At 61.2% G+C, this 17234-nt stretch overlaps 1 protein-coding gene across 2 annotated transcripts in view; it reads left to right on the forward strand.

Annotated features, from left to right (window-relative positions):
- Nucleotides 1-17234, forward strand: part of Nr5a1 (nuclear receptor subfamily 5, group A, member 1) — a 22120-nt gene that overhangs the window by 2716 nt on the left and 2170 nt on the right. For both annotated transcript variants that reach the window (XM_005382492.2, XM_005382493.2), the window contains exons 2-6: nt 756-872; nt 941-1082; nt 2832-3457; nt 9584-9703; nt 10961-11108. In XM_005382492.2, coding sequence (XP_005382549.1) covers nt 771-872; nt 941-1082; nt 2832-3457; nt 9584-9703; nt 10961-11108 — 1138 coding nt within the window. In that variant the 5' untranslated portion in view covers nt 756-770. The remainder of the gene's footprint in view (nt 1-755; nt 873-940; nt 1083-2831; nt 3458-9583; nt 9704-10960; nt 11109-17234) is intronic.

Here is a 17234-nt window from a genome sequence, read left to right on the forward strand (position 1 = left end):
GCTGGGCGCCTTTGGGCGCTTCGAAGCGGGCGCCGTCGTCGTCTGGCCCTCGGCGCGGCCCGGGCCGGTGCACTGCGCGGCCCCGACCCCCTGGCCGGGCGCCTCCGTCTCTCCAGGTTTTCTCTCGGTGTCTCTGTGCCCCTCTGTACCTCGTGTCTGGCGTCTCGGTCCGCCCCTTGTCTCTCACCGTGCCTGTGACTCTGCATCTGTCTCTCCAGGTTTTCTCTCAGGGCCTGTGTCTCTCGGCGTCTCTGGTCCGTCTCTTTCGTTATCCACCCGCCCATCCACCCGCCCACCGATCCGTGCGTCCCTCGGTCCCTCTGTCCATCTCGCCATCCACCCATCACCCCTCCACCCACCGGTCTCCGCGCATCTCGCCTCCTCAGGTCTCCTCCGACTCCACATCCTGCGTCCCTGTCGCCGCCCGCTTTCCGCGGAGCAGCGTCGGTCGGGGTCCCTGGCCGCCGTCCCTGTCCGTCCCTCCGTCCCCACGCCCCGACTCCGTCCCAGCCTCACTATATCTCCCCGCCTCCCCGCTCGGCCCGCGTTCCTTGACCCCTGTCTCCTCGGCGCTCGAACCGATTTCGTTTTCTCAGAATCGGGGTTTTGTTCTCAAACGAACGAACCCGATCGAAGCCCCAGGGACCCAAAGGCCGGCGGTCGGGCGCGGTCGGAGCCCCGGGAGGGCGGCGAGCGGTGGGCCGCGGGGCCGGGTCGCCGTCGTCGGCCGGTGGTGACCGTGCCTCCCTCCGCAGGCGGACGCCGCGGGCATGGACTATTCGTACGACGAGGACCTGGACGAGCTATGCCCGGTGTGTGGGGACAAGGTGTCCGGCTACCACTACGGGCTGCTCACGTGCGAGAGCTGCAAGGTGAGCGGCGCGGGCGCGGGGCGGGGGGCGCGGGCGCGGGCCGGGCTGAGCGTCCTCTCCTCCCGCAGGGCTTCTTCAAGCGCACGGTGCAGAACAACAAGCACTACACGTGCACCGAGAGCCAGAGCTGCAAGATCGACAAGACGCAGCGCAAGCGCTGTCCCTTCTGCCGCTTCCAGAAGTGCCTGACGGTGGGGATGCGCCTGGAAGGTGCGCCCGGCCTGCAACCTCAGCCGGCCGGGGGAGGGAGCAGGGCCGGGAGAGGGGCTAAAAGAGGGTGCGGCTGGCCCGGGGCGAAGTTTCTGGGGCCGGGCGAGTGGCCCCCAGCGGCGGTGGGAACACTAGGGTCGGATCTTTTCCGGGAAGAGGGAGTGAGTCAAGGAACAGGGGCTGGCAGGGCCCAGGGCCTGCGGAACCAGCCTGGGTTAGACGAAGTACCCCGTATCAAACCCGGGGAGCGGCTTTCCATTGCCCAGAGGGGCCCCACCACAGGACAGAGCTCCGCACCCCAACATCCCCCGCCAACCAGAGCCAAAGCTTGAATCCCTTTACCAGGTCCGAGTCCCAGGGCCAGCGTGCACAGCCTGGGGGACGGTGGCAAGCTCCCTAACGTCTGTGACCCTCAGGTTCTCCATCTGGAAAAAAAATAATGGGCTTAAGGGTAGCGCCTGCCTGCCTGCTGTGGGGGTTCTTCACCACCGAGGGAAAGCTAGAAAAACTGAAGGTGCCCGGTCTGTAGTAGATACTGCCCAGCCTAGCTATTTTCATTAATTTTTTACCCACGTCTTTGTCCAGCCTGCCCATCTGTCTGTCTGTCCACTTGAAGCTTCCCTCTGTTCATTCGAGAGTAGTGGGTGAGATTCCTTCCTGTTCTCAGCCAGGCCCTGGGCAGGTCGGGAGTGGGGAATTATCACTGCCAGGGACCCAGGCCACCTCTGCCTCCTGCCCAGCGGGAGGGGGGCATCGGGAGAGACCTCACTTCTCTGAGGGTGGATGACAACCTCCACCGGCTGCTCCTGCCCACAGCTGTTAGCTAAAGTTTTGGGGGTTTGGGCTCAAGTTTTTGAATAACAGAGAAGGGCTTCTGAGGGCCCTGCACCTGGAGCAGTGTCTATGGATGGGGGGGACACCCTGGCCTGTCCCCAGAGCTCACATCCCTATGTCCTGAGCGGCCAGAAAAGCCAGTGGTGGCCCGAAGGTGTGTCACAGCGGCTCCAGCCTTCGCATCTCTCCTGTTGTCGCTGCCTTCCTCCGGAGTGGCCCTGCAGAGATGCACCTGTTGGGGCAGCCTACTGACACATCCTTGGCCAGGCAGAGGGGGGTCTGGTCAGTGAGGGAGGTTTGCTTCTCCAGCACAAAGCAACTACCAGCCCTGAGTTCTGCTTCATACCGATGCCAGTGCCATTCTGTAACGGGTTCAGAGTCAGGCAGTCAGCTGGTAACCAGCTGGATACTGGGCACCCTCTTTGAACAAAGCTGACCAGGACCCTATTCCTTCCACCATGTCCCTCCCGGGTCCCGTCATCTGTACCCAAAGCTGAGCACCAGGAGCTCTCAGCTGGCCACCTAAAGGAGGAACGCTGCAGGGGAGGGCATGATTCACTCAGTAAGACACTGGGGGCAAAGACTGTAAATTCTGCCTGGGTCAATCCAGGAATGCTTCCTGGAGGTGGTAACACTGAGGCACAAAAGAAGAAAATGGGTTTGTGAGAGAAGAAATATCAAAGGCAGGGTAGAAGAGGAAGAGGTGCCAGGCAGAGGAGAGAGTGAGTCGGGGAGGGAAAGGGCCCCAGGTCTCACTAGGGAGAACCTGGAAAGTGGAGCAGGACCTTGAATGCCAGGCTAAGGAGATGTACCTCACTGGGGCAGTGGGAACAGGGGAGTGGCACGGGTCTGTCTGGGAAGATCTGCGGCAGGGCAGTGTGGAAATTAAGCCTGACCCTTTGCTTCTGCCCACAGCCGTGCGTGCTGACCGCATGCGAGGCGGCCGGAATAAGTTTGGGCCCATGTACAAGCGGGACCGGGCGCTGAAGCAGCAAAAGAAAGCACAGATTCGCGCCAACAGCTTCAAGCTGGAGACAGGCCCCCCGATGGGGGTGCCCCCACCTCCCCCACCCCCTCCGGACTACATGCTGCCCCCCAACCTGCATGCGCCCGAGCCCAAGGGCCTGGCATCCGGTCCACCCACTGGACCACTGGGCGACTTTGGAGCCCCGGCATTGCCTATGGCAGTGCCTGGCACCCACGGGCCACTGGCTGGTTACCTCTACCCTGCCTTCCCTGGCCGGGCCATCAAGTCTGAGTACCCGGAGCCCTATGCCAGCCCCCCGCAGCCTGGGCCCCCCTACGGCTACCCAGAGCCCTTCTCCAGCGGCCCGAGTGTGCCGGAGCTCATCCTGCAGCTGTTGCAGCTGGAGCCCGACGAGGACCAGGTGCGGGCTCGCATCGTGGGCTGCCTGCAGGAGCCGGCCAAGGGCCGCCCCGACCAGCCCGCGCCCTTCAGCCTGCTGTGCAGGATGGCGGACCAGACCTTCATCTCCATCGTGGACTGGGCGCGCCGCTGCATGGTGTTCAAGGAGCTGGAGGTGAGTCCTCCTCCCGCTGCTCGGCCCGCTCCGCGAGCCCTCTCCGCTGCCCGCACTCTGCTGCAGCCACCTGTGGATGGGCCGCCCTGCCCGACCCGACTGCGGGTTCAGGAGGTGCCGGGACAGGGGGCTACCAGGACGCTAAGGAGTCTTTCTGGTCCATTTCGCAGCCTCCCAGGTGCCCCGCCGGCCCCTGCCCACTCCTCTTTCTCCCGCTCCCTGTCTTTCTGGAGTCTCTGCCTCGCTGCCTCTGCTTCTTTGATCTCTGCCTCTGTCTCTGCTGGTTGTCTCCTCCCCACCCCTTTGCTTGTCTCTGCTTCTGGTTGTATTTTGTTTTGGTATTGGGATTGCACCGAGCTATGTCCCCAACTCCTTTGATTTTGAGACAGGTTCTCACTTAGTCACTAAGTTGTCCAGGATTGACTCAAATTTGCTTGTGATCCTCCTGCCTCACCCTACCGGAGAGCGGGGGTGGGCAGCGTGTGCCACCTCGCCTGGCTTGCTTCTGGGTTTTCCTATAGGCTGTGTTTCTCTCCTGGTCTGGGTCTCTGTAGGCTTTCCCCTCTTTTTTTTGAAACTGTGGGCTCCCTGAAAGAACTGCCTGGGTCTTGCCTTATCCATCAAAACCCCAGCGCAATGTCGGGAAGGGTCCAGCCCACCTTTTCCTCCCATTCAGGGAGGCTGCTGATCCCTGCCAGCCTCAGAGACTGGCCTCTTGGTCTGAGTCTGGGACATGTATGGGCTTCCTCCTCCCCGCCTAGGGTGAAAAATCTCACCGGCTGGTGCCATCTTTGATGTAGTTGCTTCAGTGTGTGTGAGTGTGTGTGTGTGTGTGTGTGTGTGTGTGTCTATGTGCTCATTTGTGTGCAGTGGGAGCTGGGTGGCCAGATGAAGCAGCCTCTTCTACCTCAAAGCCTTTTTCCTTTGGGGTTAAGGTGCCTGAGGCTACTGTAAGCAGGACAGCAGGAAGAGAAACTGAGGCCAGACCTAGGGAAGAACTTTCCATCCTCTTGCCCAGAAGAGCAGAGACCCAGAGACTCGTGAGCTTCCCCTTCAGTGCCCTGGCTCCCTGTAAGGCCTCCCTAGCGATCCTGAACCCCTGGCCAAGGCCCATTGACCTGGCCTGGTGCAGTCATGAGCCCAGGCCCAGCAGCTTTGCCTTTCCCAGAGCAGCTGCCCTGGCTGTTCCGAGCTGCTGTAAGCAGCATTGTAGGTATTGATGCCAGCCAGGGCTTCCTCTGGGTACACTGCCAGATGGGCCAGCAGCCTTGCCCACCCTGGTTGGCAGGGAAGGGGAGCAAGGTGGGCCTCTGAGCTCTAGGGCACTGCACACACATGAGCACATAGACACACACACACACAGCAGGGGATTCTGGGAGCTGGGCACTACTGGCGGTGGCTTCAGCTCTATTGTGGAGGACCTGTCATGGCTGACGCTGGGGACGCATGCGTGTCTACACTCCAGGCCCCTCCCACTGGCCCTCTCTGGGCCCACCTTACGGATGGGGCAGAAGGCAGGCGTTGGATGGTCCCCTGCCTTCTATCCTACTTGGGCTGAGGACCCCAAGGCCCATGGGTTGGTTGCCAGCTTTCCCTGCTGACTTCCTATGGAGGCCCTGTGCAAAGGGGAGGAGCAACAGGCCATTCCTAGGCTCCAGACCCTGGACACAGAGGCAGGGCACTTCCTCTGGCTGCCTTCCTGGTGTCTCGGGGTTTCACACAGGATGGGAAGGGCTTTTTTCCTGAGTGTGCTGAGTGTTTTTTCCTGCTCTGGCTTCTCTGTGGCCCAAACCTTCCTGCTTCCCCTTCCCAGAACCTCTCCTGCACGGAGCCCAGACCTATAAGCCACTGTCTCCACCTTGGTAAAGGAGCCTTGCAGATAAGCACCAGCCCAGCCTCCACAGCGCCTCTTGTGGCCATGTGGATGTTCTTTTCCCCTGGCCCAATGGGTCCTGGGGAAGTGTCTGCTTGCAGAGCCCATGGGGAGGGTGGAGAAAGGCAGCAGGGCTCTGGGTGACACTGTTCTCCACTTGGACCCACCATCCAAGTCCCCTCTTCCAGCTGGGTCTCAGCAGACAAGAGAGAGAAACTGTCCAGCTCACACAAGGCAGCCCTGGGCGGGGTGCTGAGGACACTGGGATAAGCTGGACCCAGGAAGCTGCCAGGCTAGAGCAGAAGACAGACGTGCACAGGTGATGCCAGTGTAGGGTGCCCAGGCTCTGAGAGCAGTGGGAGGGGAGAGGGAGCCCAGTGGTACTGAGAGGAGATCGGGGCACTCCAGGCAGTGGGAAGAGCACAAATGGGGACCCAGAAATGGTGGCCCTGGGAGGCAGCCTGGACAGTTGGTGGGGACAGCGTGGAGCAGGAGTGGGCCTAGGCAGAGGGTGATGAGACCCTGTGCTCTCTGCAGGGGCCCATCCGGCCCTCCCTGGTGCCCGTGACATCTTGCCACTCAGGGCAGGGCAGGCTGGGGTCTTAGCTGGGCCCTTGGGGATGTGTCGGACCCCAGCCCCGGGTTCCGCTGGGGCCTTTCCCTGCTCTGTCCTCTTCCCCAGCTCGGTTGGCTTTCCCTCTGTCTCCATGTCCCCACCTCCCACAGTCAGAGCGCTTCTGTGACCGCGGCGTAGAAGTGAATCCCAAAGACCAGAGTCAGGCAGCCCTGGTATCAGGTTCCACCTCTGCTACTTAGAAGCCATGTGACACTGGGCAAGGGACTTTGTACCTCAGAGCCTCAGTTTTCACATGTAGAAAATGGGAGGAATTTGAATAACGTCTACTCCTGGGGTTGTTTTGAGGGTTTTGTGAGCTAGGAAGGGCCAGGAACAGCATGGGGCGCCCAGGAAGTCCCCTCAGTCGGTGGCCTGTGCGTCCCCTCTGCACCCTCCCATCAGTGTACACCTGCGGGCTGTGTCCAGGCCTGGCTGGGAAGAGAGCAGACAGAGGGTCACAGCCCCCCATAAACCTGGGCCCTCGTCACCCTGGGCTCCTGCAGCAACATGTCAGAAACCCGCCTTTCCCTGCTGCTCAGCAGGGCAAGGGGCAGGGGCCAGAGGCAGTCTGCCTCTCTGGACAGTTTCGGAAAGGGCAGGTCAGGAGGAGGGAGGACAGGGTTGCCGGGGAGGGGAGGTACCTAATGGCCCATCTTGACATTGCTCACCCTCGGTGTCTCCTTGGAGGCCCCTGCTGGTAACAGATCTAATTCTCTAGCTCCACGGACTCCTTTAGGTATAGTAACTCTGTCAGTCCCGGGCTGACAAACGATGGCCCTACTACACTCACCCAGGGACAGCCCGTGGCGTGTCAGCCCGTGGAGAATTACTGAGCCCCTGGCCTTCAGCTGCCAGATGGATGAGACCCCAGGGGCTTTGGACAGGGCTGGGGGAGAGGTCAGCGCAGCACCCATAAATACCCCACCGGACGCAGGCTGCAGAGTCCAGGCTCCGGGGAGATTTGTGGCCGTCCTGTGGGAGGGGTGGGCCAGGCTGGCAGGGCCGCCATGGCATGGACTGAAAATGTCCTTGCTCCCAGGGTGCCAGGGGCCTGAGGGCAGGGAGGAGTAGGGAGAAACATTTGGGAGGAAGAGACCAGCCCTCTGGGGCTCAGCAGGGCTTGGGTCACCCACTTTCCAGTGGAGATGGCTAGCAGCGACAGCCCTCTGGGTTTCTTTTAAGTAAAAAGGTGTGTGTGTGTGTGTGTGTGTGTACGCATGTGCACAGTGCCCACCGTTTTCGGTATCTGTGTGCCCACCTGCCCATCCCAGAAGCAGCTGAACTCTGGCAGTAAAGTTTGCCCAGGTGATGGTGGGGTCAGCGTCCCGGGAGCGCCGAGCACAGGTCCACAGCACCCTTGCTGACTGGCACCGTATGTCTCTATGTTTTCTGTCGCCCAGCGAGGGAGGGATAAGCTCTCCCATCGTGCAGAGCAGGCAGTGAGGGCAAGGAGGGCATGGGGCTGCCTGGGGGCTCACACAGGGCACAGCGTCCGAGCGCGGGCACTGCCCTGCAGTTCTTTGCCACGGCCGCCCTGAGGTCCGGGACAGCGTCCGCTCCCGGGCTGGGCCAGCCGGGTCACTGTGACCCCTCTGCTTCTGCCTAAGCTCAGCCTGCTTATCTCCTAATTCCCCCTTATCTCTCCTCTCCCACCCCTTCCTCCAAGCTGGGCACAGGGTGTCTGCTCTCCGGGGCTCGCCATGGGTGAGGGGCGCCCCACGCAGCCTCTGTCTGGGGCGCACAAGGTGGGCCTCAGTTTTCCTTGCCAACGCTGAGCTCTGGGCAGGCGCCTGTCACCTGGGGGACATCTGGCTGAGTGTCGTGTTAGGTGAGCGGTAGGTTGCGGGAGGCACAGACTCCCAAGGGTAGGTGTGCCCTGTGCCCTACTCCTTCCTAGTGGAGAGGCTCCCGCCTCAGCTGCATGGGTGTGGGAGAGACCAGCTGGGGCACAGCCTGGTCCCTGGCCGGGTTTCTGTTTGACAGCAGTGGAGCTCTAGGGCAGGGAGAGGTGGTGGTGAGGTGGGATGGATGGGACACTTTCCCTCTGTTCTTGGCTGGTCTGGCCAGGTAAGCTGAGGCAGGCATACTCTGGCTGTGGGTCCAACTGCTTACTTTTCACTTGATCTCCTTCTTGCTCCTCCCAGGCACAGACCCCAGGAACTCCCGGGGGAGCATCTGTCCTCTAGAAGATAGAGCATTTTTGAGACCTGGACGAGGTTCCCTGGGGCTGGGGACTGCCTCACTGCTGGGTCTCAGGGCTGGTGAGGGAGTGGCTGTCCTGCCAAATTGTGTTTGTTCATCAGCCTCCTGGGGGGCTTCCTGGAGGAGGTAATGGGCCTGGAGGAGACGGTGATCTCCTGGATGACTGGAAAGGTGGGACTAGGTCTTTTGTTCCACTCTTAGTGGTAAAGAGCATGGATCTGCAGCCAGACAATGCTGTGTGAACTTGGAGAAATTCCTTGGCCTCTCTGTGCTCTCTATAAAGTGACCGATAACCAACCCCACAGTGTTGTAGGGCTGCGGTGCAAGGACTGCTACCCCACACATTTGCCTCTCCCCGGGGCTGGCTGTGACTGTGGGTGCTGAGAGGGGCCACGTCTGCCCTGCGGCTTCCTGCGAAGACTTGCGATGCCCAGATTCCTCTGAACACCCGGAAAAGCTTAGTTCGTCCCTCAAAATTATGGACTCACAGTGCCAGCCATGCCCTGGCCTGGCTCTGCCGCAGTCACTGGCCCTCTCCGGGCAGCACATTCTTCAACTGAAAAGGAAAGGTTCAGGCAGGGAGTTCCTGGCTCTCTGTGGTTCTGGGTATGATTTGCCATTGTCACAAGTTTCCACCCCTGTTGGATGTGGTAACACACAGCTGTAATCCCAGCACTCAGGAGGCTGAGGCAGGAGGATTGCCCCGAGTTTCATGCCAGCCTGGGCTGCATAGTGAAGCTCAAGGCCAGCCTGAATTACAGAGTGAAACACGGCCTCAAAAAGATGGCCACTCTGGCTGTGTGAGAATGCAGTCACCCCGCAGGGCCCCAGGACACTCACACAGGGGCTTTCCCCACCCCTCACTGGGTGTCCTCTGTACCCGGGTCTTCAGACTCTGCCCCTTGTCACTGTCGTGTTCCTGCTTCAGACGTCGGGCCACTGCCCTCCGCTGTCCACCCCTGTTCTGCCCATGGGCCAGGCAGGCCTTCCTGTCCTCTCTGGACCTGAAATCTCTCTCGGAGGCCCAGGGGAGCCCTCTGTGTGTCCCTCAAATTCATGCCTCCTTTTGGAGGGGTCGTGGCTGCCAGAGTTGTGACCCATGGTGCAGACCAAGTGCGCGCCATGTGCACCGAGCGCTTCCTGAGCGCCTAGCAGCGGGCATGGGGCCCGCGTGCTGAGTGCAGAGAGGTTGGGGGCTCTCTCGGCTCACACACTTGGGAAGGGCCAGGCACATGGGAGCCCCAAGCACCTCAGGTGCCCCTGTCCTTGTTTCACCAGCCTCCTGCCGCACTTGATGAAGTGGGCAAAGGGGCAGACAGGGCACAGGGGGCGGCCACTCGCCTGAGCTGCACACCAGGCTGTCCTGAGTTGTATGCTGAGGGCGGAGGGGAGGGGGGCAGTCTCCAGCTGGACCCTGCATGGCTCTTCCCCGCAGGTGGCCGACCAGATGACCCTGCTACAGAACTGCTGGAGCGAGCTGCTGGTGTTTGACCACATCTACCGCCAGGTCCAGTACGGCAAGGAGGGCAGCATCCTGCTGGTCACCGGGCAGGAGGTGACCAAGCCTGCTTCCGGAATTCCCAGCTCTGACTCGGTCCCGAGACTGCCCCAGGCTGGCTGTGGGTGTCCTGAATTCCTTGAGCCCAGAAGACATCCACAGCCAAACCTCTGCGTGGCCAGCACTGGCCTGGGGGCCTCCTGCAGTGTGGGGTGATCAGGGAGGCCCTTGGGGGGCCTTGGGTCTCCTAAGAATGGATCCAAAAGAAAAATCAGAGTTTGTAGGATCATGAGAGGTGACACATGGTGAGGAAAGCAGAGCCAAGGCTCTGAGAGGGGTTCAGATGGCTGCTGGGGCCCAGGGGTGGGGTCAGGTAAAAGACGAGGCTGCAGGGCTGGCTGGGGTTAGCAGGCGGGAGCTCTCGAATGCGTGCATGAATGAATGAGTGAGCGGGCAGGAGGCTCCACGGCGCTCAGGGTGGGCATCGGGCCCCTTAGGGCAGGGAGTATGGAAGAACGGGGTGGGGGCCGTGGGAGGAGGCAGGAGCGGGCAGCGCCGGCTCGGAATGGGGGTGCTGGGGGAACACCTATGGGGAGGGGTCCCCACTGGCTAGTGGGTGTGCTGGGAAAAGAGAGGGCGGTGGTGGAGACCAGGCTGTACCCTGATGGGAGGAGGCGGAGGCTCTTTTCCCCGCCCCCCATCTTTATTGTCACTTCTCACCCTGGTGGCTCAGGCCATAGGGGGCAGGGGGCGGGGACTGGGACACTGGCCCCAGGAGAGTAACTTTCGGGCACTCGCAGTGCCAGCGCCGGGAGTCCCACGCTCGGGTCAAAGCCCCTGTGCCACACAGATGGCCACGCACACAGCTGTGTTTCGCTGTGTGGATCTCTGCACACGCAGGGGTGTGAGTGTCACCACACAAGCGGCATGCACATGTGTTGCTGGATGACCAAGGGCGGTAGGGGTGTGCGCAGACACGTGTGCCCTGCTGCATGGAGCAGCGACAGCCCCGTGGACATGTCTGTGCATGCATGTGAGCTGTGACCAGGTGTTGTGATCCAGCGTGCAGCCAGAGGTCCTCTGTCCTGCTGGGCCTTGTGGCGGTCAGCTCCCCCAAGGTGCCCACCTGCCTGGTGTCACCTGCTGCCGCCCGCGGGGAGAGCCCGGAGGGGCCCTTAGCAGGGTGGTCTGGACCGGCTGCGGGGCTCGGGGCACCCTGGATGTCAGGGCCCTGATTGGAGCTTCCTGCTGTGCCTCGGGCTCGAGCCCCTCTCCTGGCACCAGGCCCCTGACCCACTCCCTCTGGCTGCCTAGGTGGAGCTGAGCGTGGTGGCTGCCCAGGCTGGCTCGCTGCTGCACAGCCTGGTGCTGCGGGCGCAGGAGCTGGTCCTGCAGCTGCACGCGCTGCAGCTGGACCGCCAGGAGTTCGTCTGCCTCAAGTTCCTCATTCTCCTCAGCCTCGGTGAGTGGGCTCCGAGCCAGGGGTGGGCAGGACTCCTCCTGCAGTGGGCAGAATGTGAGGGCTGCCGCCTGCCCGAGCTCAGGACCTTGGTGTGGTGACCCCCAGGGCCTGGGCACCGTCTGAGACTTGCCCTGCATGGAGTGTGGGGTGTGGGGCCAGGAGCCCTCCTGAGAATCCACCCCAGATCGTCCTGCCCCCCACAGAACTTGCTTCTCTTCCCTGCTTTCCCTAATCCCTGATCCACAGGGACCCACCTTCTGATTCTGAGCCCTTTGGGACCCTGACCCCTTTGCCCACTCATCCATCCATCCATCCGTCCATCCATCCATCCATCCATCCATCCATCCATCCATCTATCCATCCATCCATCTATCCATCCATCCATCCATCCATTCATTAATTCATCCATTCATTCATCCTGCAAACATTTGTGAGGATCCGCACCTGGGGGAGGACATGGACAGAAAGACCCCACCTCCCTGCCTCTCAGAGCTCTGTGCGCCCAGGGACGTTCAGGGCTTGGTGAAAGGCATGGCCAGGAAGAGGGTGACGAGGGAGAGGAAGGAAAAGAAAGCAGGGCACCAGGAGAGGGTGAGCCCGGCCCACCTGTTGGATCCTCCCCATGCCCTCTGCCCCCCCCAGCCTGCACCCCTCAAGTCTCCAGGCTCCCTGTGGGCTCAGCATCCAGCCAACCATTGCCCGCGCTTCCTCTGCGCCCAGTGAAGCTGCACACAAGGGCTGTTCCTTGCTTCCAGGTGCTTTCTGTTCGGGGGAGACCGGCATCCCTGGGGCCAGGGCTGGTATAGAGAGGTGGGTGTGGCTCAGGCGACTAGGGTGAGGACCAAGGGCTTTGCTTGGAACGCTTCCTAGAAGAAGGCTATTTGAGCAGGGTCCCACAGGATAAGTAGGAGTTCTCTGGGTAGGCGAAGTCTTACAGCAGAGGAGCAGTATGGGACAGCAGGTTGGAGCAGAGGAGAAGGGAGTCAAGCAGAATGTGGGAATCCCGTGTGGCGGGGCTGGGGACAGAGGGTGGGTCTCCTGACTGGCAGGGCGAGCTGCCTCTTGACACCTGCAGGACCTGAAGAGGTGGCGGAGCATGGCCGCTGCGGGAAGGGTCGGAGCTCAGGGCCCAGCAGGCTGAGGCCCGGAGAGGCTGCCCCCGCCTGTGCCTGAACCCCACGCAGAGCAGAGCTGCAGGCCACGTGGCTGGGTCCCTGTGGGCTGTCGTGTGGAGCCTGCTGGGTCACGTGTGCGTCTCCGCGTGCGTCCATGTGCTGTGCGTGCACGCTGAGTTTTCGTGGGTCACATCATGTGCAGAATTGGTGTGCTGCTGGGGCTGACAGGAGACGGGGAATGTTTGGGGTTTAAAGGGGTGGGTGGCGGTGCTTGCAGGTGCATGGAATTGGGGTGTGGAATCTGAGTGTCTTGGGGCATAGACTGTTGTCTTTTTTTTTTTTTCTGGTATAGGGATAGAACGCAGAGCCCTTGCACTGAGCTCTATCCCAGCTCTTTAATTTTTTTTTAGTTTTGAGATAGGGTCTCTCTAAGTTGAGATAGGGTCTCACTAAGTTGCTAAATCACCCAGGCTGGGCTGAAACTTGCCATCCTCCTGCCTCAGCCTCCCACAGTGCTGGGGTTACAGGCATGCGCCTGCACACCTGGCTTGGGTCATAGTTCTTGACCTGACTCTGTCAGAGGCCCCTGGGAGGGTCTGGGGAGGGGTTAGTGGGAGAGGGCCCCATCCAGGCTTGGGCAGCCCCTGAAGAGCCCCTACCCTCTTCCTCCAACCCCTGGCACTTGGGAGTGACAGGCCCAGCCTGGCGCTGGCCGCCCCACGGGGAACCCCAGGCCCTTGGTGGCTTGCATTTGCATGCGTGTGCACCCAGGCCAGGGTGAGCAGCAGCAAGGGTGGGCACAGGGATGGCCTCCTGGATTCCAGCTCTGCTCTCTCTGTCTTTGTACCTCCCACTCCGCCTCGACTTGCCCATCTGTAAAATGACCACCGTAGTGGCCCTTATCTCCCTGTAAAGGAGGTCATGGGAGAACTGGCCACCTGGCCTGTGCCCTCTGGGGTGTATACTGGTGTGGTTGGCACCATCATCCTTATTAAGCTGAAGGCAGCCAGCCCGTGGGCATGGGCTCCATCTTTGCAATGCACCGTCTGCCCGGCTGGGTGAGCAGTCCAGAGATCTGGTGAGCTTGGGCTGTCAGGGGGCCTGGACCCACTTGAGCAGTGAGAGAGGAGGCTCTGGAGCAGAGGCCTTTGGAGGGCAGGTTCCAGGTTGGGTGGGAACCTGAACAGGCCAGGAGGATCAGCATGGGGCCACCTCCACCGCAACTGTCCAGTGGGGCTTCTCCGATGAGGTACATCTAAGCTGGGTGTTGCAGTATGAATAGAAGTGTTCTGTGTAAAACAAAGCCAGCAGCGGCATTAAAGGCTGCTTGAACCTGACCAGAGACACAGTTTGCGCAAGGTGCTGGGCAATCCTGAAAGCTCAGTGCGGGGGAGGGGCGGGAGGTGGCTTGGCTGAGCTGTGCCAGGCCTTGAACGCCAGGCCAAGTTCCTTGAACCTTCCCTGGGGACGGACCGGAAGTTAGAGCAACAGGATCAGATTTGCATTTTATCAGAGCACTCCCGACTGTGGCTGTCGCCTGCGTAGAGGACAGCAGGAGGGGAAGGGAAGCCAACCCGGGCCTGGGGTGACCAGGACAATTTGAGTCTAGAACTCAGTGCTCCTCCCACGATCCCAACGGGGCCACCAGGGCCGGGCTTCGAGGAACCGGGGGCCCAGAGAGGGACGGCCGCGAGCCTGGGACCTCGAGCTGGTGGGTCAGGTGCCACCTCGGGCAGGCGGCACCTCCCAGGCTCGGGCAGCCTGAACGCGCACGCCGCCTGTCGCCCACCCAGCCCGCCGCCCTGTGCGCTCCTCCTCCTCCTGCTCCCGCTCCCCGCTGCCTCTGCAGAAGGGTGCCATTTGGCGTCTAAATAGCCGTCTCAGGCGGGCTGGGAGGCAGGTAAGGAGGTTTAATTAAAATTAGTGCCTCTCTCCTGGCAATCGCGGTGTTTATGAAGATGGGCCTGGCGGGCATTGTTCCGCCGAGGACTTAATCGAAGCTTAATGGATTGACCTAACATTCGATTTCCTGATTTCCATTGAGGCGCCGCGGCAGCATTCCCTTAAGCGTTTGCAATTTACCCGCTGCTCCCCGCCAACAAAAGGCGGCCTCAATAGCAGCGGCACTCGAGGGGCCATTGTATGCGGGGGCGCCTGCCTGAGTCACCGCTATTGGGACAACATTCTTTATGCCTCGCTGGAATGAAATGATTATTCAAATATTCAATTAAACCGTGAAAAGGGGGCTTTTCTGAGATCCCGGGGGCCCCAGAGCTCTGCAGCGCTGGCTGGCGGGCGGCTCCCTGAGGTGGGGGTGTCATCGCTCGGCCCCGCCCGCTGCCCACCTCTGGGACTTGGGGCGCTGAGCAGGCTGGGGACACAGGCGGCTCCTCCACGCAGTCCGCCCCGCAGCGCCAGCGGCCCCGAGCTGGGCACATGGGGTAGGTCCAGCGCTCTGCCGCCCTCTGGGGCACAGACTCGTTTGCCCCCATGTTGCAGATGGTGGGAGACAGAGGTAGCACGGGAAGAGAGACGTGCGCAGGGTCACTCCGCTGGTGGTAGAGCAGGGGTTGGAAGCCCCGGCACATTAAGAGAGCATCTCCAGGTCTTTCTGAGCCCAGCCCTGTGTCTAAGGAAAGATGGGCAGGCACCCGATGGCCGGGACATCCCTGTTCCTTAGAATCTGCACAACGTGCTCCCGACGACCCAGGATCTCAAGGTGAGGGAGTGGCATCGAGTCTGAAGCCCAGAGCAGCCTCTCAGGCGGACCTGGGACCCCAGGCGTGGGTCGGATGGAACATGAATCCCGTGCCCAGGCGTGGCTGAACCGGCACCAGTGGCCAGCCGGGCTCATCCCCTTGGTGGGCTTAGGCTTTGGAGCGCGGGGGACCTGGTCCCAGCAGGCTGGGTCCCCTGGGTCGCACAGGCCTGCCCGGGCACTCTGAGCCTCGCATGCCTGCCTGCCTGCCACCCCAGCGTCCGTGGGTATTAACTGGGGGGTGCAGGTGTCTAGTGGGTGGCGGGGAGACTGGATCCCGCCTCTGGGGTGGAAGCCGCCGGACTGTACCTGTGTCCCCCACCTTGTGGCTGACTTCAGGGGGCCATGGGGTCTCAGTCTGTGGGGAGCCGGGAACAGAGGGCTGCCGGGGGTCTGTCCCTGAAACCTGCCCTTGTCCGGCACCCCACCCGCCATCCCTGGCACGCCGCTGCTGAGAACAGTAAATCCTGGTAAAGCCGAGGCCCTGGGCCCCCCCAGCCCCGCCCTCCCCTGCTCTACAGCAGCTTCTAGCCGGTCCTCCCACCCCCGCTCTTCCTCTTGGCCCCTTTGCTGCTCTGTGGCCTTGAGCTGATCCCTGTCCTTCTCTGGTCTTCCATGGTGAGCTGTCAGGAGCTGGTAGTGTTCGGACACTTGCCTAGCCCCAGGGATTGTGGGAAGCGAGGACAGAAGGGACAGGATTGTGATGTGGAGAGGCTGGGCCCGGGATGGAGCCAATAGACACCTCTTGCTTCCAGGAGTCCAGGCAGGTGAGGTAACTTCCCAAGACTTCCCTTTGAATGTGTCAAGCTGGCCAGCCAAGCAAGGAGGGCCGCTACATACAGTTAACTGGGTTGTTCACTGCACAAGCACTCCAAGGCAGAGAAGGGCTGGGTGCTGAAATCTAGCTGTATCTCTGCAGACAAGGGGGAAATTCTCATTGGTACAAAGGTGCCTTGCTGGCTCATGGTGACCCTGGAGCGAAAGGAAAACGACCTGGCTCCCTTACTCAAGGGAGGGTGAGGAGGCCGCCATATGACCTGGGCCCAGCTCAGGTTTCCCTAAATCCAACTTTGGACAACACAGGCGTCCACGGGCGCACTGGGGGCGGCCGGGGATCAGGGTTGCCAGGGGCGCCAAGCTTTCCTGGCGCAGTGGGTGTTAGGAGGGATTAGGGAGCAGGGGCTCCCCGCAGCAGCAGGCCCAGGCTTTGGGTGGAGGGAGAGGCCTAGAAGACCACTTTCTGAGCCCTTGGAAGCCACATCCCCCGGGAAGCCAAGCTGGGACCAGGCCAGGGGCAGATTTTGTGGGTTCCTGCTGGGCAGGGCACGGGCCGGAAATGCAGTCTAGGAGTTGGGAGGCCTGAAAGGTGCAACAAGGACTTGGGTGACAAGAAGCCGGTGCCCACTCCCTGCCTCTACCTCTTCCTCCTAGAGGAGGAGGGCCTTGGGGTCAGAGGGGCCAGGTATCAACAGGGTCACTGCTCCTCAGTGATGGCTGGAATCTGGATGCCCATCGGTGTGGTGATTTCACACCGAAGGTACTTGGGTATTTTTTGGTTTATTGGTTGGTTGGTTTTTGAGATAGGGTCTTCCTATGTAGCTCAGACTGGCCTGGAACTCACTATGTAAGCCCGGGCTGGCCTCCAATTGAATTTGCCGGGATGCTCCTGCCTCAGCCTCCCAGGTGCTGGGGTTACAGGTGTGCACCACCACGCCGGGCTCACTTCTGGGTCGTGAGTGGACTCCGGGGTAGGATGAGCTCCTCGTGCCCCTCCATCCGCAGCAGGAGTGGTTGCTGGGCCACGTACAGCCAGTGCCCTTGTCCCTCCCACTGGGAACCGTTCTTTCATATCTTTTTTTTCCCCCGTTCTTTCATATCTGCCGGCATCTTCCATAATGATCTGCCTCACGTACCAGCTTTTTAGATTTGAATTTTTTTTTTCTTTTCTTTTTTTGGCTTTTTTCTGGTACCGGGAATCGAACTCACGACCTTGCGCTTGCCAGGCAGGCGCTGTGCCGCTGAGCTCAATCCCCAGCCCTAGATTTGAATTTTATTTTTCATGGTCCTGGGCATGGAACCCAGCGTCTCCCACACCAGGCCCAGCTCTTACCGACTGGCCTCACCTTGCACCCTGCGTGGTTCACCCCAGGGCACGACCTCCACCGTCAGTCCAGGTCTCACCCTCAGCAGCTGGAGCCCTGCCGTGGGGAACACCGTGTCCCCCATGGCCCGAGAGGTGGGGCGCGGAGCTCT

The sequence above is a fragment of the Chinchilla lanigera genome, unplaced genomic scaffold, assembly GCF_000276665.1.
Source record: "Chinchilla lanigera isolate Chin_1 unplaced genomic scaffold, ChiLan1.0 scaffold00018, whole genome shotgun sequence".
NCBI classification, from domain to species: domain Eukaryota; kingdom Metazoa; phylum Chordata; class Mammalia; order Rodentia; family Chinchillidae; genus Chinchilla; species Chinchilla lanigera.